Raw genomic sequence first — 21,777 nt, 5'->3', positions numbered from 1 at the left:
CGACGGAGGAAGAGGGTAGCGGCGCCTAGAAGGAAGAGGGTAGCAACAAGCAGCGGCGCGTAGGGTACCGGATAGCAACGGCAACAAGGGTAGGCGAGGGAAGAGGGCACCGGTGACCAGCGGCTACCAGTGGCATGCAACGACTAGATGGAAGAAGGCACCGACGACCAGCGGCTACCAACGGCATGTGACGACTAGAGAAGATGGATGAGGGAAGAGGGAAGAGGGAAGTGGCTCTGATGAGTGACTTCCAAGGTTCTTTTACTTCTTTAGGTGTTTAGGTTTTTCCCATATGAAATTACTATTTAGTCCTAGCTATTCCATATTCAATTTAAGCATTTCTAAAGGGGGTTGGGCCAGTCAAGCTAATTGAGTCAGTTCTATCGGGCTAGTTAAGTGAATCAGGTAGGTCGGGCGCCCGACGGGCTATTATGTACCGTGAATGCCCATTTAATAAATGGGTCGGGCTTAAGCCCGACACATTTATTAAACGGGCCGGTCTAGGTTAGGCCTTAAGTGAGTCAAGTTGGGTCCGGCTTATCGGTGCGGGCTCAAGATTGACACCCCTAGCATCTACTACCCCATTGGTTTGTAGCCTGTAAGTGGTAGAACGGTGCCTTTTGATACCAAAATTTGTGTAGATCTTGTCAATTTTGCCTCAGAAATGGGATCCTTGATCCAATATGAGCTCCTTGGGCACTCCATATTAGCAAATGATATTTTCTTGGATGATTTTTACCACCTTAGCAGATGAGAGGACTGCATATGATTGAGCTTCTACCCACTTGGTGAAATAATCAATGGCTACTTAGATGAACTCGAGACCATTGGATGCTTTAGGTTTGACCTTCCCTCTGATGTAAATGCCCCAAGTAGAGAATGACCACGGAGAACTGAGTGAGTGCAATTCTGTTGGCAGGATGTGTATGATATTGGTAAATATCTGATATTTGTGACATTTTTTGACAAAGCTCAGACAATTTGCTTCCATTGAGTTTCAATAGTATCCCAGTCGGAGAATCTTCTTAGCTAGCATCTTGGCACTCATACGGGGTAATGCAAAGGCCTTGATGGATTTCCTCTATGATTATTCTAACTTGGTCTATTTCATCATAGGATTTCTTGTATAACAAATCCCTTTGAAGAATAAACTGGGTGGCATACCTCCTTAGGAATTTCTTTTCTCTATCTGTAGCTTCAACTGGATACTTCCTTTCCTTGATGAAGTCCACTATGCAAGCAGTCGTCCACATAGACTTCCACATCTTTGTTCAAGTATGGCTGTAGCTGCTCTTTGATAAGTTGCCCTAGCATTCTTCAGTCCGAAGGACATTACCTTGTAATAATAAATTCCTTATGGAGTGGTGAAGGCCGTCTTTTCACGATCCTACGGATGTATGCTCACTTGATAGAATCCATCCATAAATGATAGAAAGGTATGCGCCACAGTGTTGTCAACTAATAAATCAATGTGAGGTAGTGGGAAGTCATCCTTAGGGCTCACCTTGTTAAGATCTCAAAAATCTACACACATACGTCCCCACCATCTTTCTTTGGTATTGGTACTATGTTGGCTAACCATTGGGGGTATATTACCACTTGTAAAAACCCTACATTCCAATGCTTCATAACTTCTTCTCTGATCTTTTCACTCCATTCTGGATGCATTCTTCTAAGCTTCTGTTTGATAGGCTTTCCCCCGGAGTAGGTTGGAAAACGGTGTTGTACAATGTTGGGGTCTATCCCAAGCATATCCTTATAAGACCAGGTGATAATTTCAGCAAACTCCTTCAGAAGACTGATCATCTGCTCTACTTCTTCATTATCCATGGTGGTACCAATGTTTACCTCTCAAAAGCATTGGTCAGTTCCCAAATTAATAACCTGGGTATCCTCATGGATGGGTTGGGCTTTTTTTTTTTTTTTTTTTTTTTTTTTTTTTTTATTAGATTATGATTTTTTTTTTAAGATCCTCATCAGAAAAAGGAGGCAAGTCATGCTCGGAATTAGAAATTTCATTCATGAAAGAGGGAGTTATAATCTTGACACACACTGACTTTGGACTTTCCTCATGAGGGGAAACAAACACGTAATCATAAATAGAGGACCCAACAACAGACTCAACGACCAACTTGATGCTTTTATTAGTGGTATTTAGGTTGGTTGACTCAGCAGCATAAGTAAACTTGAAGTTCTCTCCAATGCTTGTCTAATTCAGGAGTGGTTCAATGGCTCGATGGATGAGCAAATGTGGCAAAAGGGCCTTTTTCTTCTTCCAGGAAAGTCACTGCTATCCCTTCAGTGGTACAATTGTTCTCTTATTTCTTCATCAAGATCAGTTGATCCATCTCATGTTCTTTGAAGCCAAAATTTTTTAGGGGTGAGAGGCGATGGAGACTGCTCAATCCTCTTTCTATGAAGTCCAACTTTTCAAGCCTATTGATTGAGACCATTCCTGCTCCTCGGTCACATCTCTGACCACCATTGCGGATCTTTCCATTGTAGTTGATCTGGGCACAGTACATGCAGACCATCATTCTTTGTATTCTTCTTTGCTTTGCATACATACTCTTTCCCCTGAAGGGCCTTGGCTTGAGCTCATGTAGCTCTTAAGCTCGTGGTTTTTGCAGAAAGGAACAAATGTGGCTTTTCAAATCAGTAGGAAGGTGTAAACTCCATACAAGTCTTATCTTCTTTTCCCACTCTCTCTTCAAGAGGATCTGGGGACTTGGTGCCTCCTTTGACCGGATTGAAATTATAGGATTGTTAGAGGAGACCTTATCTTGAATCAATGTTATTTCTAATATTCCTATAACGTAACTCATCTGCTGATCTTTCATGATTTGTAACTATTCCAGCTCAATTTCTGTGGGAACCTCCTTTTGAGGTGTGTTCAACTGAATCAAAGATGCAGGGTCATTCTTCTAACTTCCCCCCATAACATTTACCGACTCTGTTGATGAAGTTATCTTTGGAGATTCTGGCAATACAAGTATATTCTTCCAACTATACCCACCAATCCATCCTCCTTTTAGATTTGATGGTTTGTCTATCGACCCATGGGATGATGTAAGTGTGATGAGGGATATGGGGTGGGGTGATATGAAGGGGATGTGATGTAGGAAGTATGGTAGTTTGATGAAGGTAGTGGATGATAGGATGATAAAGGGAGTTCTACTTTCTGGTGGTATGGTGAGAAGGAGGACAATGACAAAAATGAATGGTATTAGGCGGTGGCTTCTTCTTCTGGGGTCAGTGACAAAGGAGGGAAGGTGGGTATCTAATCCTCATCTTCTAACTCTTCTTTTGATGGCTCTTCTTTCCTAGGGGTTTTCTTCAAGTGATCTCTTCAAAGCCTGAGGCTTAATGAGTTGAGTGGGGTCACTTTTCGTTGATTCTTCCTCCAATACACTAACTGTTGCATGATCAGGGAGTGAGTTGTAATGACATTGGGAGGCTATTTGGCCTCAACTTCAATGGTCCCATTGTCTACCAAATCTTGGACCACATGCTATAAAGTTAGGCATATTTCAGTAGTATGTCCCTTCTGAGCATAGTAAGCACAATACTTAGAATCCTTGTACCAAATCGGGGGAGGATTACAAATTACCCTCGGAGTTGTAGTTCCTAAAAGACCTCGCTTCTTCAATTTTTCATATAATGTGGCCAAAGGCATCCCAATTTTGTGAATTGTCTTCTTGGGTAAGGAACTTTCTGGGAAGGAGCATTTAATAGTACCACAAACAGCTGTGAAGAGGAGATAGGTGACACCGACTATTGAATTGCACCTATCAAATTGGTTTCGGGATTCTTTCCTCGCCCAACTCTAGCATTCTTCCCCATGTCTTGAAAATTTCCTTAATATTGTGCATCCCTTAGGATCTTGTTCTCAACACGTGTTCTGGTAGCTATTAATGCATCAAAGGTCTGAGGGTGCTGATAGTAGAGAATGCCATAATATGGTTTGGACAACTTTTAATCAACATTTCCACCTATTCTACTTCAGAAGGTTGATCTTTCATCTTGGCGGCTTAGTTCCTGAACCTCATTAAGAAAGTAATAAACTCCTCTCTAGGTTGTTGTCTCAGGGTTCTGAGCTCTCGATGTTCCACATCTACTTCAGTGTTGTGGGGATACTGTTTGGTGAAGGCTTTCACTGCTGTCACCCAATTCTGTGTCTATGTGGATTCCAACTATGTGAGCCACTTTAGTTCCAGTCCTAATAATTTTGACATGAATATCTACCTCATTTGATTGTTAGCAATTTGTCATATCTTCATGACACTAAGGAATACCTCCAAATAATCCTTAGGATCCCCTGATCCGTCAAATCTATTAGTTTGACACTTGAACTTTTTAGGGATTCTTATCCTGGAAAAGATGCTCATCTCATCATAATCTACTGTTTGACTCTCCTGAATTTTTCCTGCTTGGATCATATCCTCAAGCTTCCCCAATTATTCTCTCATTTTCTTTCTCCTCTCTGTCTCTAGAGGTTCCTTGTGAACATGTGCCACGAATTCCTCTTCATCATCATTAATTACAGCCAGAAGGGGATCCCTGGAGGAAGTCCCTTGATGACCTATAGGCCTAGTTGGTTTCGGCTCTACTGGAGGAGGAGTTGTGTCTGCCCTAAGATCAGTCCTAGGTAGGTTCCATAACAAGTGCAACACTTGAGCTAATCCATTCTTAACTTCAGAAACTTCTGTTTGCAATGTCTCTACTGGGTGGACCCATATTTGCTCAGGTGATTCAATGTTGAGTGGATCCATGTGAGTTGTACTATAATCACTTAGAAGGAGACAGTCTTGGAGAGATGATGGAGGTGACACTGGACTTAGGCGAGTCAACCGGTTACTCAGACGTGTCCAAATGGACCACGGAGAATACTTGAGGTGTGGAATTGCTCCTAAACCAAAAGTGATTTCTTTTAGGATTCTTGTATTCTCACCCCTTTGTTCATTCATTCACTCAAGTTTCAACCAATGATTCATCCAAAGTTAGTCCACTTAATGATAGGGAGTGGATAGGGGTTGATGCCCTTAGTCCACTCAATGTCATAAGTGGGAGATAAACACAAATGGCTTGAACAAATTATTCTAGTAAGACATTCTCTATCAATAAAGTCATGCTTTTCTTAATCTTAGTCCACTAGGTGACCTTCCTCCTAGTTTCCTCGGGTCTTTTAGATAATTTGGCATTTTACGGGACTTTGATGGGAACCACCCCGAAGTCATGTATACCAAATCTTCAACATCTCATTTCTAAGGAGGAAGGACACCTTTTATCCAAAATCCACTTAGGAGAGAATTTCTTTATGACTAGAATGCATTATAGGAAGATTCCTTTTCAAGACCTCAAACAAGTTCTACAGATCAGCTTGTGGTGTTCCTAGCGTTCTCCATCTATTTCCTACATAATGCGAGTACGCAGTGGATGTAATTGGACCGACAAGACTTCCTTGATAGGATCTATATATGCAAGGTATGTGATCCTTTTGATATATTTGGAGGTACGAGATCAAGGGGGTGACATCCTTGCTCATTACTCTTGACTACACACGTGGTTAAGCAACTGGCCACGGGGGGTGGTGGAACCGTGAGTGATTGTATGCAAAAGTGTGAGGCGAAAATATTATTATTCGATCTCAGAATGGCATAAAGTGCACAAACCTCCTCGAGGGTACTGACACAATTACGAACATCTTCTCCATTTAACAATACCCCCCACAAACTTGTAAAGGAAACGCCAATAATTTGCTCTCAGAGTACGCTCCATGACATGCACTGACCTCCCCGAGGGTGCAGTCATGACAGGGAGTCCCTCACCAAATGATTTCACTTTGAGCATGATGCATGATGTGGTTAGCAAATACAATTACAAACATGGGGTTAGCCAAACATGTTATCAAACAGATGTGGTGGAAAATGTTCTTACATTTAGAGGTAGCATCTAGTGTCAAAAGCTTGACATTTCCCCAACGGAATCACCACTGTGAGGGTAGCGGCCGAAGATCTCTTCTTTTTCCCTCCGGTGGGAGGGGAAGGAAAGGACTTTATGCATTCATTCGGCCCTCTCTCCTCTCTTTCTCTTTCTTAGGGAGGGGTGTGTTGTGTGCTTACCCGCGGGCCCCGTACTGTCGTACTACTGCTCGGAGATATGTGGGAGCCTATTTCGCAGGAGTGTAAGGGTTGTTATTGAGATGGGATCTCATGATGGTCCAACAGGGGGGATTGAGATCATACAAAAGGGGTTTGGAGTCGCCACCTAGGATTATGGGCCTAGGACCAGGGGGTAGGCCCAATTCCTAAGAAAAGGGCTTGAAAGTTAGTTTGGTCCAGAGATTTAGGGTACGTGTCAGGTTATAGAATTGAGAAGGTGTTAGGCACCCAATCTACCCAGTTTAACCGGTCTTCCTACTAAATGCTTAAGAACAAACATTTTCCACGATTGTTCCTATTCCGCATACATGGCTAAGTTATCACACATATATACATTGACTGAATTTAAATAATAATGTGTACTAAAACAAGGACTAAAACAAGGTCAATATAAAATCTACATTGTGCTAATTTGGGTGAGAAATTATATCTGAGCTTGACCCCTGTTTCAGGTCAAGAGGGGTGGACCCCCTGATTAATGCTGGCATGAACTTTCTTGTGGATTCTCCCAGCTCAGGGGAAGATGGTCTTGACCTCCAACTTCCTTTTTCGAGAGATGCTGATTGTGATAATATTTGGACAGAGTTCCGGTTAGGAATGATTACTTTCGGATTTGAATTCTGGCAGAGCTTCAGCTAGGGAATGCTACTTCCAGGCTTAAGCTGAGGTGTCAGTTCAGCAGAGCTTCCACTAAGGATGGGCTACTACTAGATTTTGGTTGAGCTGGCACTCCAACAAAGTTTCCACTAGGGATAGGCTATAGGAGGACTAGGCTGAGGTGGCACTCTGACAGAGCTCCCACTAGGGATAGGCTATGGGAGGGCTAGGCTGAGGTGCTGAGCTTCCACTGGGGAAAGGCTATGGGAGGGTTATGTTGAGGTGGCACTCCGGCAAAGCTTCCACTAAGGGATAGGCTACGGGAGGGCTTGATGAAATTTGAATAATTGAGGAACTTTGAAGGCCCGAAGAATACTTCGAATCTATGAAGATCCCTTCGAATACTTGAAGAACCTCAAAGGGGGAGAATAAAGGTAAAGTTTCTCCTATGAAAAAATGCTCACTCAAAATTTCGGATGATTGAAGAACTTCCAAGGCTCGAAGAGCACTTCAAAGATTCGAAGAAAACTTTAAATCTTATAAAGATCGCTTCAAAGACTTGAAGAACCTCAAAGGGGGAGGGGAGGAGAGAGGGCAGAGCTTCTCTATAAGAAATTCTCATTAGGAGGCTTGAGTGTGAAAAACCAAAGGGAGGGGGGAATTTATAGATTTTTTGGACCAATGGGAGGAAATGGGGATTTCCTTGGTTAATGGGGTAAAAAAGGTGAATTTTTTTTGCCAATGAGGTGAAAAGATACTTTTTGGGGCCAATAGGATGAAAGAGGTAATTTTTTGGCCAATGGAGAAAAAATATCCTTTTTTTTTTACCAATAGTGTGAAAAGATGTTTTTTTGGGCCAATGGGAGGTCGTGGTGTAGGGTACTCTAGCAGGGCAGTGTAGAGTACACAAGCTGGGTGAAGAGGGAATCTCCCCACAAATTTGATCATTGGAGTGAGGATGCTAATCACCAATGGGGGCGTCGGGCTATGGACGGGGGCACCGGGTAGTAGACAGGGTTGCCAGGTTACAGGCGGGGGCACCAAGCATCAGGCGAGGGCATCAGGCAACAAGCGAGGGCACCAGGCTGCAAGCGGGGGCACCAAGCAGCAGGCGGGGGCACGAGGTGTTAGACCAGTGCACACGGGGTGTACAAGGCTAGTCGATGCATGCGGGGGCTCGTAAGGCTGGTCGGTGCATGCGGGGGTGTGCAAGGTTGGTGCACACGAGGGCGCATAAGGCTATGGGGTGGTTGTTCGTATGGACAGGGTTTGGGTGCTCATGGCAAGGTGTGGGTGCTTGCATGGGTGGGGTTTGGATGCTCATGGCAAGGTGTGGGTGCTTGCATGGGCAGGGTTTAGATGCTCATGGAAAAGTGTGGGTGCTTGCATGGGCAGGGTTTGGGTGCTCATAGCAAGGTGTGGGTGCTTGCATGGGTGGGGTTTGGATGCTCAAGGTGTAACTTCTGGGAATGATTGTGGGAGATATGATGGTCCAATTTTAACACACCATATATCGTTGGAATCGTGATTCTATGTGCTATTCATCCATATGGTTGCTTTGAACCAGATTTCTTTATATATGAGAAGTCATATTGGAACCTTCTTTTCTCTCCTACAGGATTTATGGGATTTTTTGGTGGGTATAGAATGTTTCTGGGTTGGATTACCTCAGTCAACTGTCATCTCTGTGCAACGGAAGTGAGGTCGTGTCCACGATCCATAAGTCATCATAGCCGAGGGAGGATGACAAAATTAGGTGTCTACAGATCACTAGAGTTCAATTCTGATCTGAGGTGCAGAATGATCTTGATAAATAAAGAACATAATAAACCCTCCAGCTATTTATAGGATTGAAGGAGTCACAATCAACATTAAAGATCGATTCAATTTGACGGTTAGCATGACGCGATGGTTAGCATTCTTAGAGCACAATAATAACTCTAGCGCCACATGTCGTGGTATGCAGGATTTTCGCTTTAGGGATGACGACGCATTAAATGTGGTTAACAATCATGTCAGGGACGACTAGATAGACACCCGAAGACCAATCCATTTTGCAAAATGATGCTAGGCCAAACTTCCATAAATCGAACAATTATCCTCGGTCTATGGGAGTGGGGACCTATGAAGAGGGGAAAAGTAGCATCTACTAACCAGAAGGTGACATGTGGCAACATAATGGGAGTGACTGGTCTCAAAACTGATCCAAGGCCTCAAGTATGTACAATCCATCAAAAGGACTGATCTCAGAGTTCGGGATATGATCGGTCATGTCATTCAAAACTGTATCAAACTCGATACTCGGAACCCTGCCAGCCAGTGTGCAACCATACCATGACCAAGTATAGAACCAAATTTTCCATCCAAGATTCCATCTCCGCCAGCTCAGCAATCTTATTGATTGTATCCCATGAAGGAAACTTGCAAGAGATCAGTCAAAACATGGACTCTTACACGAATAGGGCAACACTTGCCCAAAGGGACTCTTCCAAGAGATTTCCTACTACAACTAAAACACCTACCAAATCGGGACTCTTTCCAACCGCCTCCATCCATCCATCGCTTATAAATACCAAGGTAAGATTAAAAAAAAAAAAAAGGGCTGAACAATCTCTACACTCAAATTTTTTGAGTAATTATTGTAAAGAGTGATCTGACTTAGGATCGGCGAGTACCCCGTCAGATTAGTCTAGCACTCTTCCCTATCTGTCTTTTTGTGCAAGTCATCCGAAGTGCTTGATATTATTTCTTGACCCAATAAGGGCCACACACAGAGACCCATAAGGGGCCAAACAAAAGGTCCATTGAGGGCTAGGAAAGGAAGTCCATTGGGGCCACACTTGTTGCAGTATCACAATACCACAATTACTATCACTAGTATTTTTCTTTTCAAAGAAAGTGTGAGATATGAGGGTCGAATTCGAACCACCGAGGTTGTTAGACTTAAACAAGAAAATCCAATTGTGCCTGCCACGCCAAAAGTTCATCATCGAAGCTGACTTACTAGAGCAATATTTTAAAAACTCAGAATCGGTCTCAACCAATACCGATTCGGATTAGATCATTATCGATCAAAATCGCACTGAGTCATATAGATTTACCCTTATACCTTACCAAAGGATCGATATCTGATCAGTCAGATTCGAGGATTGTCTTGATCTTGATCAATATCAATCTGATATGATTCTTAAAACCGTGCACTACCATAGTTAGCAAAAAAGGGAACAAAAAAAAAAATGTAATAAATAAATAAAAATAAAATAAACGGACGGTATGGGTTTTAAACAGTAAAATGTTTTGAACAATACGGTTAAATAAACGGTCATAAAAATAGAGAACAACAAAAAATGAAAAAAGAACGGTACATGTTTTAAATGTGTAGATTTTAAACAAACGGGACCAAAAAAAGGTAGTATACTCGTGGAAATTAAGGAATTATTACATGAATACCTACATCTAATGTTCAAAACAACTACAATATCCAACAGTAATGCATTTATATCTCATGTCTCATTATAAGTTTTATGACATATAATTGAATATCATCCAACAACAGTTCTAAATTTATACACCACACATATCCAAGTCTCATTAAGCAATGTGGCTTGCTATGATGTTGTTCGTTGCTGTCAACATAGTCAACACACTCTTGGAGTAATCTATGTTCAGTTTTAGTTAGGAGTCATCACCTTAGAAACATTTTTCAACAAATACATCAATTTGTATCTCAATTTCGAAATCCATATATTGATATTGAGTTGAAGGTGATATCATGAGAAATATAGGCCATTGAGTTAGCTTCAAGTCGGCGAAAGAATCAGGTCGATTAGAGTCCGAGAGAGAGAGATATGACCAATTAAGTAGACATTATATTCAATAAATTAAGTCTTAAAAATGTCCAAAAAACGGGAACACGTTTAAACGGGCTTTAAAAGTATTTAGAACAAGAATGCTTGCCGTTTGCATTTTTTTTCCCATATCATTGGGGAATATAAAGAAAAACATGTTTTAAACAATAAAAAATAAAAACGTATTTAAAATAAAATTTTAAACGCGTTTTTGCTAACAATGTGCACTACATCCTGAAATCTATTCTATTATTATTATTATTATTATTATTATTATTAGGGTGGAGTGTAAATCTTTTTATTATTTTCTGCGAAGAAAAATGATTACTAAAAAATTGGAATTACAGATAATAATATAAAAGGCCAAATCAGATCAGAACCTTGAAAAAAACACACCAAGTGACTAGTCAGTGACTCATGCACGGAATCAAAATATAAGAAGACAACCAAGCTCAGAATCTTGATGTGATATATTAAAATAATAGAATACGGTTCAAAGCATCAGGTCATCGGTTGTTTCACCGACTACTTGACGTGGCTTTCCAGCCTAACCACGTGGCCTCTGGGCCCCTCCACTGCCTCGCTGTCCTCCAAATTTTGGAAATCCTGCCACCACCCCGTCACAGATCAAATCCAGGTATATATAAATAGACTCTCTTCCTAAAAGGCGTCCTCGCCATGATCGGGTAAAAGTAAGAAGTCGCCACGTCAGTACCCCACATGTGGGCCCCACATCAACACCGCCCCTCACCCCCGGTGGGGTTAGAAGGGACCCACCGCCCCCCAACTCCTTAAATTTTAAGCTTTCCAGCTAAAGAAAAATCGAGCAAACCTCGCCAACATCAACAACTGATTTGATGACACGTGTCTTAGAAGAGGATTGATAGTCGTGAAAAGCAACTTGTGATGATGATGGTGGGCAAGCAGCCGTTGATATTTCATAATTCAGTGAGGGCCCACGGTTTGTTTTAATTCCATTCTTTTCAAGAATATTGAATGGCGTCGAAAGATGAAATTTGAAAAAAAAAAAAAAATACTATTAATAGGGCCATATTCTTAGCGCAATTATAGAAGGAGGTGGTAGTGGTAGTGGTGGGGGCGTGTCGGTCGTCAGATTCTTTTCCCCTTGTCGTTCAGTCGCTGTAAAGACTGTGCCTACCTCTCTCTAGGCAGTATAAATAGCCGTTACCTCTCCACCATTTCTCTCATTCGTTCTCTCTCTCTCTCTCTCTCTCTCTCTCTCTCTCTAACCATCTCGTATTTTTAATTTGTTTCTGCTCCGATCCTCCCCATGGCTACCGTCGAGGTGAGCCTCTCTCTCTCTCTCTCTAGATATTTGTTCTTCGATCTTGATCTCAACTCAGAGTGATCTAAAACTAGATGCATGACTCATTGATCTGGACTCGTAAAAGTTGATTTTCGGATCAGTGAAAACTTTGATCGATGATCCATGTTATAAAGATGTCTGAGCTTGGAGGTTTTCTAGCAAAACAGAGAGAGCTAACTTCAAACTAGATCACTCGTTGATGTCAACTCAAAAGAGTTGAATAAGATCAACGAGAAGGATCAGATTTTTTTTTTTTTTTTTGATCAGATTTTTTTTTTTTTTTTTGTGAGAAACTTGGATTGATGATGCATGTAAATTAGGAAACCTTTTTGTTTTTTATTATTCTGAAAATCGCAATAGGAAGAAGGGTCTATGATGGTGTTTGTGGATCTTAAGACTTCTTCTCTTGGATTAGAATCTTCTTAATGTAGTTCTCAATATTCGAGAACCAAATTCCGATCGTAGTTCAGGCTTGGGATCTGTTATAGATCCCACCTGAATATTGTTGGGCCAGCCACCTCAGTGAATGGGCCCTAGGAACGATCAAAGTTGGACGATTAATTCGTGGGCCCAACCTCTTTTCTTTCCCTCTTAAAAGTATGAAAGGAAAAAAAAGGGGAACCCTACTCGGCTGTTCCTTGATTCCAAATCTTCCTTTTAAATTGGAAGCTCTTTCTTATATCGTTCTGATGCTTTATTGCTTTTGACCTTTATCCCTCTTAACCATTTGTGTAGTGGCCCAACAAAGTTTTTCTTGGTAGGCCCTGCATTTAGGAATTGGGCCCATCTTCATTCTCATGGTTTCCTTTTATCACAAGGGTATTTTCGTCATTTCAAGGAGTTTATGTTGTTAGATTGTTGCCATGCTCCAGGGACTATGCTAACATTTGAATGCCACAAATCAGAAGGCCATGATTAACTACCTAAATCTTGACTTTTCAATGTTTGGCTTTTTTTCCCCAGGTTCAGACAACACCCGCTCCAGAGTTCACCACCCCAGTTGAGGAACCAACTAAGGTTGAACCAGTTGCAGAGGAAACGGTAACTGCACCAGTAGTGGCAGAAGAACCCGCCGTTGCTGCCCCTCCCGCAGAGGTGGAGACACCCGCACCATCAGTAGAGGAAACACCGAAAGAAGAAGAGGTGGTTGAAGAGAAGGTAGAGGCAGCAGAGGAGAAACCCGCAGAGGAAGTATCTACCGAGACAAAGGAAATCAAAGTCGAAGCCACAGAAACCGCAGCACCAGAAGAGACAGAGACAAAGGCAGAGGAGCCAGCCGCAGAAGAACCGGCAGCGGCAGCGGCAGTTGTAGAAGAAGCTGCACCTGCTGCAGCAGCTGAGGAGAAAGTAGAGGAGACTACGAACACTGCTGCTGAAGAACCAGAAGCCGAAGCAACCAAGACAGAAACCAAAGCTGAAGAAGAAACCAAGGTTGAGGAAGAGAAGGTTGATGCTGCTGAGTAGAGTGTGATGGGGCTTGTTTGGATGCATAGGTTATTTTTATTATTAGTAGTAGTAGTTTATGGTTAAGTGAAGCTAAAATGAGATATCTATCAATGAGGGGCTGAGGGGCATATCCCCATATGGGTTGGGTAATACTCTCTTTGGATTTAGATTTCTGAGTTGGATTTTGCTTCTGTGGTTTGAGTTAAAAGAGTTGGTGTTGTTTGATTTTGATGGTACTTAGTGGGTTTATGTAGAGATCTCTTTGTATTGGTATTTTAGTTATTCTAAAAATGTATTTCTTATTGTATTTATGTTCTTCTTTTCCCTTGGGATCTTCTTGTTTCCTTCCCAACATTTTTTTTCTCCCACTTTGAGATGGAATTGGTCTTTCTGATCAATGGGGATTTCATCTTACACTCTGCTTCAGTTGCATTAAGAATTGCAATATAAGCATGGGATTCTATTTTTATTTTTGAACATTGTTACAAAGAAAACAATGACATGAATTAGGGTTCTTTAACAATACATAAATGCCGATGCAGGTTTTTTTTTTTTTTTGCAAAAGAAGCGGTTCCCACTTCCCACTTCCCACTTCCCACTACCCACTTTGACAGACCTAAAGAAGGCAATACATGGAGTTTTTAATTCTCTAGAGTAATAATAAGCATAATTGCATTTGGTTAGCACCAGTAACTCACTTTCATTGGGATCATTGGCAGGTTTTATTTATTTATTTACTTATTTTGTGTGTGTGGGGTTGGGGGTGGGTGGTGGAGTATCATTTTTGAAAGTAATACGAGGGCTTATGATTACAAATATCCTTATCGGCCGAATTAGCATTGGCATGTTTTCAATCTCATCTCTTTCCCTACTAGGGCAAGAACAAGCAACGGTTACATTGCCGATAAATGGGATAGGAAGAATCGGGTAAGTCGAAGTTGGATTCAGATCCTCTCCAATCGTGTCGGAGACGAGTGCGTAAGAGGATTTGGGCACATATCTTAAGGTCCTCCTAGCCATCAGAGGGACACTAAATGACCTAGTGTCCGAAGCCACAATTTGGAAGCAGAAAGATCACATGAGAGCCACAACTAGAAAGTGCATCTCACCTCAAGCTCCTGATGGATCAGGGTCCTTTGTGGTGTGACACGGCATGCAACGAGGGTTGGGAGCCCTCAAACCTCATGGTTTGAGAACTCAGTATCAGGAATGAGATTAGTCAAAGCCATTACTGATTCAATACCAATATATTTGAATTGGCCATGATCAGACAGAAGTAACTATGCTTTCAATTAAAAAACTATATTTTAGATTATTTTACCCTTCGACTGCACTGTTTCCACTGATATGGCATCGGCTAAGAATTGAAATCAATCAAAGCCGATTCCAATACCATTCTGATTAATCTGATTCGATTCTTCAAATTATGTCAATCATAGATCCCAAGGCTTGAACACGCTACCCAAGTTACTCTCAACACTTAGATGTGCATTGCCCGCCGTATCACATTACAGAGAAACTGCGCGCCATCTTGATACTTTATTTTTATAAAATCAATCTCCTGAATCCTGATTCTCCATTCACATTATTCCCCAACCAAGGCAATCACGTGAATGACACGTGTTTCTTTGTACTTTGTGGCCCCACTCAGCTGCTTTCTTTTTTTTTTTTTCCCTCCCCACAGAGTACTGCGCGGAGTGCTATGTCATCCTCGTACATCTGCTATAAAATAATAAGGGCTGCTAACAAAAAAATATATATAATAATAAAGGCACATTAATTTGGTTAGGCCAGTTCGTGGATTCTGGGCAACAAGCAAAAGCTATTTGGGAAAAGGTTCTCTTCCGTGGATTTAGGAATTTATATCAGATCGGCCGATATGGCATTGATTTATAAAAAAACGTGAAGTGTAACATAGTGAAAGAAGAGCTATGCCTCATCGATATTGGCATCAAGAGTGATTGATATTCGCATCTCTACAAGGCTACACTGGCACCTCTCTCTACCTACATGATATATATATATATATATATTTTTTTTTTTTTTTGATAGAACCTCACATCACCTCTTGCCCTATTATATATGAAATCATTTTGTGAATCTCTTCTTTCCACCTCGATTTGGAGGGAGAGGGGTTGGGGGGCTTTTGAACCCAAAAAAAAAAAAATCCTCTCCCAAATTTTTATTTATTTATAAAAAGATGATAGTTCCTGACAACGTCTGGTGAGAGGCTCTCTTAAATGAGACAAATGATTACCTCACCCCTTTCCTTTTATTCTTATGTGCATGTTCTCATTGGCCTTGCATTGGCACTAAAGTCACATAATTTAACAACAAATTTCTTCCCTTTATTTATTTATGAGAGAGGATTTCTCACACCACTAGTATGGAAACAACGCCACATCAATGGAGGTGAGGATAACCTTACATGATCAAGGCAAGGGAGAGAAAATCAATAAAAAAAACCATGTAAAAGGTGATTTTTTTTTTCTTTTATTCATTTAGGGAAAAATTCTAGACAACACTGCTAGACTGCCTATGTCTTCCTCTCATGCCCTTGGAAAGGACCACCCTGCCCTTGCCTGTGCCACCTGCTCATTGGTTCAAGCCGCCATGGTGCTTGGAGCTAACGGCATAACCACCCTTCGACGTTCATCTTATTCTCAGAGGGGTTTGTTGGGGGAACTAAAGTAGAATTAGAGAAACTTAATCAAACATTCACTAGCGTACATTATGGAAACTAGTTCATACCGCTATTTAGGATAAATCTTTTGAATGGATACATTTAGGTTGTGTTTGGTATCTATTCACATTCTAAGAATGCACATTCCCATTCTAAGAATGTAGAATGTATTATTGACTTAAGAATGAGAACACTATTTGGATGTTCAAGCCTTTCATCGAACACCTCATGGGTGTCTACAATATATATATATATATATCTATATATTTTTTTATCAAAAATAAAACTAATCTTGAGCAAAAAAAAAAAAAAAATCTCAATTCCAAATGCTTTCATGAACCAAATCACCACCACCGCAACCCTTTTGTGATCTGAACCTCTGCAAATATGCAAGACATTGTTGAGTTGGTTGGTGCTTTTCTTCCAAGTCTTCCATCAGATCATGAGGGGAACACATTCCATGGCCTTCAAACGACGCATTCTAGAACGAGGCCCATTCTTTAACCCATTTTGGGAATTTAGAATAGGAACGCATATCAAACACTATTTTTGATGTTTTAGAATGCGTTCTAGGCTTGAAATTAATTCTAAGAATACATTTCAAACACAAGGTTATGTTTAGTATGCATTCTCGGAATGTATTCTAGGTCAATAATGCATTCTAATAAATCATATAAACACAACCTTAGTTATTCTCCTATATGATCTTAAACATCTGGACCTGCTATTTATATAATGTATATTTATTATTTTACCTTCTCAATATCAATATTTTGAGAGTCATGGGCACCTTATCTCTTGAAGATCTCTACTCTAAATCATGGTTAAAGAGGATGAACTAAACAATTATACTTTAAAAACATTTGAAATCATTAGTAGATGTTTGAAATTAAGGCTGTGTTCGGTATGTTTTTTGGAATTCATACTCAACCTACATAGGATGCACTCCAAAAATGGACACCAAACGCAGCGTTAATTTTTATTTAAGAAATGACATGGACTGATCATTTATCTTTCCAGTATCAAACTACACCCTATTAGTAGTTACATATTTTTCAATTATTTGACAAAAATGATCTGAAATTTGACATATGAGGAAGAGACCTGTCATATATTTGTCACATAAAAAATTTAAGAACTTATTCAAGATATTTTTCTCTCAGCATACTTATTCAAAATTTAAGTTCTATTTTATCTTTAATTTTTACTCTAGTGTGAAACATGCTTAGTTTTGCATTACAACTTTGGCCCTTTTCCATTCTCTTTTGTTCATGGTTGGTCCTACCTAGGTTCTAGTTGGAGATGACTAGGAGTCCGTTCCTATCGCCAGATTTGAATTCTATAATTCCTTTCCTTCGTGCTAGTCTCTGTCACTCCGTATTATCTAAACCAGTTCTTATCATTTAAAACTTTTCGAGCTTCATTATATCTATTTAAGAAAATGGACAAGAAATCTATGGTTTCATACCAGAGAACAAAAAAAAAAATGCTCCAAGCACGGGTCGCTTGAATCGAGAAAGTAATAGACAGACTGAAGTGAAGTGAAGTACTACCACTTGCTGGTGAGAAATCGTTTTCTGAAGGCAGTGAAGGTATTATTGTAGAGTCCAAATATTTACTACGTGCGAGGTCAAAGGGAACTTAACTTCTATAGATAGTGAAGGTATAAGGTTTCTTTACTACCACCAGGGGAGAGGTTTTTTTTTTTTTTTTTTTTTTTTCAAAGAAAGCAAACAAGGTTAAAACCTAGTACATAACATATCCGACCTACAAATATATTATTTTTTCCGTACGGCCTCTTTGGCTAATACTTTTTGGTCCCCTATATATTTATTACTAGTTGTTATACAAAATTTGGAGTAACAAGGATGTTTATCTAGTTCTAAGCATACCGAAACTAGAGTTTTAGGCCATATATTAAATAAAACATCATGGTTGTTTTCCAGTAACCATCCAATTTCCATGGCATTACTCCAGATATGATTTATCTTCATACGTTTACTCTTTGCTTTTGACATTCCATGGAGCAATCCTAGAGCCTCCGCCTCACCATCCTCTCTTGTCACACAGAAATTTGCTTCCATTAGTATACAATTTCCATATGAGATGAGACTAAGTGTCCAAGCTACACTTTTTGATCTAGATTCCTTTACACTAGTGATGATGATTATGTTTTTTCCTATGTGTGATGGGGTGACATTATTTGAGGATGGGGGATTAGGTATTACCTAATGTTTGGGTCGACTGTTTGGTATCCCAAAGGATATTCTGAATTCTACCTGCTTGAGGATATGTGTCCACTCTGATTTTTGGGCATTGAAAACACACTGGTTTCTATGTTTCCAAATGAAATAGATAATAAATATAAAAATGGAAAAGAACAATGTTAGGTTTGATTTGGGGATTAGGCAGGAGTTGAAACAATGCATTACCAAAGAGGTCACAGTTGTCACTGGGGTAAGGTCCGGTTTGAAGCCTAGAGGACTAGCATGCCAGATACGCTTGGACTATTCGCAGTAAAAAAAAAATGGTACAAAGAGGGGAGAGGTTTTGTGTATGATCCTGCATGATCTTGCACATAGTCATGGGATAGGGGGTGATGGGTGCACCGTAGATCTTCATCTCTCTATCCAAATGTTGTGTGCATAACCATGCATCATACGTAGTTTTACATAAAACCTGTTGCTTAATTATTATGATTATTATTGTTTTATTTTATTATGAGGGATATTGATTAGTTTAATTTGTTTTATTTTATTTTATTTTATTATTTTTTTTTTTTTGAAAAGCTATTGGCATAAGAAAAGCGCAAAGTGTCCGGATTACATAACTCATTTGTCACTATGTGCTCCACCTTTCTATATGAGCTATTGCAAGAAACCTATTGTAGGGAACAAATGTACAATCACGAGAAAGCAACTAACCGAACAATACCACATAATACGAAGAATTTAACATAATTCAGCATCAAGTCCTACATCCATCCATGAGATCCAGAGAATTATTCATTAACCATAAAAAATCTCAATATCAATCCCCATCTCACAATGTGATCACCCTTGCTTATGTCTAGGGATTCTTTATAGGGATAATATATAGAAAATTTAAAAAAAAAAATCTAATCTCCACAATTATAATTTTTCCCCTATACATGTAATGGACCAAAAAGCCGACCCAACATATAGTAGCTCAATAATAATTATGTGGAACACTACAAGACCAGCTATGACTTTTGTGACAAACGCATACCTATCAAACTCGAGGGAAAATTCTTCTTGAATTATTGCTTTAACCTCTTCACTTTCTTACGTTTTATCTCATTTTACCTTACTTATGTTACTTCCTTATATTTTTATTCCTATTTAAATTCATGTAGATGCTTCATTTAATGGAGATAAGGTTATAATTGTTGTTGTTGTTGATAATACATAGTACAAGATATAGAATCCAACAGTTTTCCCTTAAAAGAGGAGTAGATCATAATCATTTTCCTCTTAAACTAAGCTCTCGTACAATCATGAAGCTTGGCCCTAGTACTGACTTATTAAGATTTTAAGTTTGACACGGGATTTGGACATATTAAATTAAAAATAGATGTATGCCTTCCTTATTCATAATCTAATTATATTACACTTATCTCAAGATGAAGAAGAACCTATCAGCTTAATTACGAACTGTAGCTTTCTTTGGCCAACCATTTTCCACAACTTATAGCTTTTTACATGGGCCCATGGGGTATCCCAGCTTATCATCTTCAAATTTCACCAACTTGTATTAAGACTGTTAGGCAGCCATTACTTTTGATTAAGTGCTAATCTTTAAGACTTCACACTTAACTATAAGCTAGGGTTATGAGAACTCAATGAGTTAACTAGAGCTCGATGATCAACAGGATCTTGGGTTGACTCGTCTCACAAAGTTGCAACATCTCTCTCTCTCTCTCTCAAAGAAGGATGAAATTCATGCTTCCATCGAAGATTTATTCTACACAGATAGCTTCAACCATAATAATATTAGGTTGTAGGATTCATATAAAAGGGTTTGGCAAGTTTGTTTGTTGTTGTTTTTTTTTTTTTTTGGTGTCGGCAGCCAACCTGACACACCAATCCTCGTCCTTTATCCAGTCTTGAGATAGGTAATAAACACTGGTAGAGTTGGGTAGTTAAAAAGCATTATCTAGTTAAGTTACATGAAAGTCATCTGAGGTGGCATGACCATATTGCGGAGGTCTTTGGATACTCTAGTATAAATGAGTGATTTGATTCAAATTGAATGATCTAAAAGAGCTAGGTTAGATCTAAAATGACCTTAGCTAGGAGAGATGATGAGGAAAGACATGCATAATTAAGTCTTTTTATCAAGTATGACAGCTAGGATTAAATTTAAAATGACCTTAGTTAGGAGAGATGATAAGCATAGACATTAATAATTTAGTCCTTTAATCAAGTATGACGTGGAATAGAACTGATTGAAAAACAAGAATCCAGATAATCGATCCCATTTAATTAGGATAAAGTTGAATTGTCATTATGATTGTTGTAAGTAGATCCAACTATCAATTTGCTGGCAAAGTGAACACATCAGCAGGAAGTGGTTGGTAGTGGTATGTACTTAAACATATTAGTCAACAACTATTGATTTAATTGTTCCACTTCCCCTTAATCCCAATGGGAGAATATCCTCTGAGGTCCCATCTTGGATGTGGAAAACCTATTTTGACTCACCAATGACCTAAAACCGACCTAGAGATTTTGAAAGATTTGAAAGATGAAATTATATGCAACTTGTGATGTGATATGATCATATAAAACAGTTTTCAGTAAAAAACAAAGGCAATGCATGATCTTATTCAAAACTCTGCATTTCCAATTAGATTGATTTTGCTAAACAATAAGCTGCAAGGTAAAGGGAACTATCACAAAAATCTAAAAATAGTATCAAGGGATCAACTATGTTGTGCAAGCAGGCAGTTGGTGATGAAACTAAACCGCTAGCTAGCTAGCTACTTGTTTTAAAAACCAAGGGCGAGAATATTAATCCATCCAATCACCATTTTTTTTTTCTTTATTTTTGGTAAGAAGATGTATCATTGAAATGAAAGGCAAGTATTAAACAAGGCATCCTTATTACACCTGTCAAGCAGCCAAGGAGTGGAGAATGGCCACTTTGTCCTATTTTCCATGAACTGGGCCCTCCTGAACTAGCAAATGGGCAACACAATTCGCCTCGCAAGAGATCCAAGAAAAATAAAATAGCTGGAAAATCGATCTATGAGATGCCAAATGTCTCCCAATATTCCAGAGATAATGAAAGGAGGTGGCACGGATGGGTTACTCAGAAGGAAGACTAAGGGCCCATTTGATTATGTTTCTAGAAACATGTTTTTCCATTTTTCTATATTCAAAAACAAAAAAACACCCAAAAACCGTTTGATTTTTCTGTTTGATTTTACTTATTTTTCAAAATAGAAATAGAAATAGAAATTTTTGCCTATTTCTGGGTCTAGAAATATGAATAGAGAAACATGCCAGACTTATTTTTCTGTTTCAAGAAACAAGTGGGAATGACAAAAATTGTGAAAAACCTAATACTTCACTCGACCTACCCCAACCCCAACCTATTATTGAAACTTCTCGTTATCCAAAAGCAACAACTCCAACCTAATTGTACGAAGATCACAGTTCTGGACGGGCTTCTTCCTTTTGAAGCTCATCA

The 21,777-nt window shown here is 39.6% G+C and overlaps 1 protein-coding gene across 1 annotated transcript; it reads left to right on the top strand.

Annotated features, from left to right (window-relative positions):
* The first annotated feature begins 11,756 nt into the window (after positions 1 to 11,756).
* Positions 11,757 to 13,690, top strand: LOC122082379 (cytochrome c1). The gene is made up of 2 exons (XM_042649895.1): positions 11,757 to 11,912; positions 12,897 to 13,690. The coding sequence occupies exons 1-2, from the start codon at positions 11,898 to 11,900 to the stop codon at positions 13,395 to 13,397; spliced, it is 516 nt and encodes a 171-aa protein (XP_042505829.1). The 5' UTR covers positions 11,757 to 11,897; the 3' UTR covers positions 13,398 to 13,690.
* Positions 13,691 to 21,777: the final 8,087 nt, after the last annotated feature.

The sequence above is a fragment of the Macadamia integrifolia genome, chromosome 1 (assembly GCF_013358625.1).
Source record: "Macadamia integrifolia cultivar HAES 741 chromosome 1, SCU_Mint_v3, whole genome shotgun sequence".
NCBI lineage: Eukaryota > Viridiplantae > Streptophyta > Magnoliopsida > Proteales > Proteaceae > Macadamia > Macadamia integrifolia.
The sequence above is the reverse complement of the archived record's forward strand: the minus strand, read 5'-3'. Positions and strand labels throughout refer to the sequence as shown.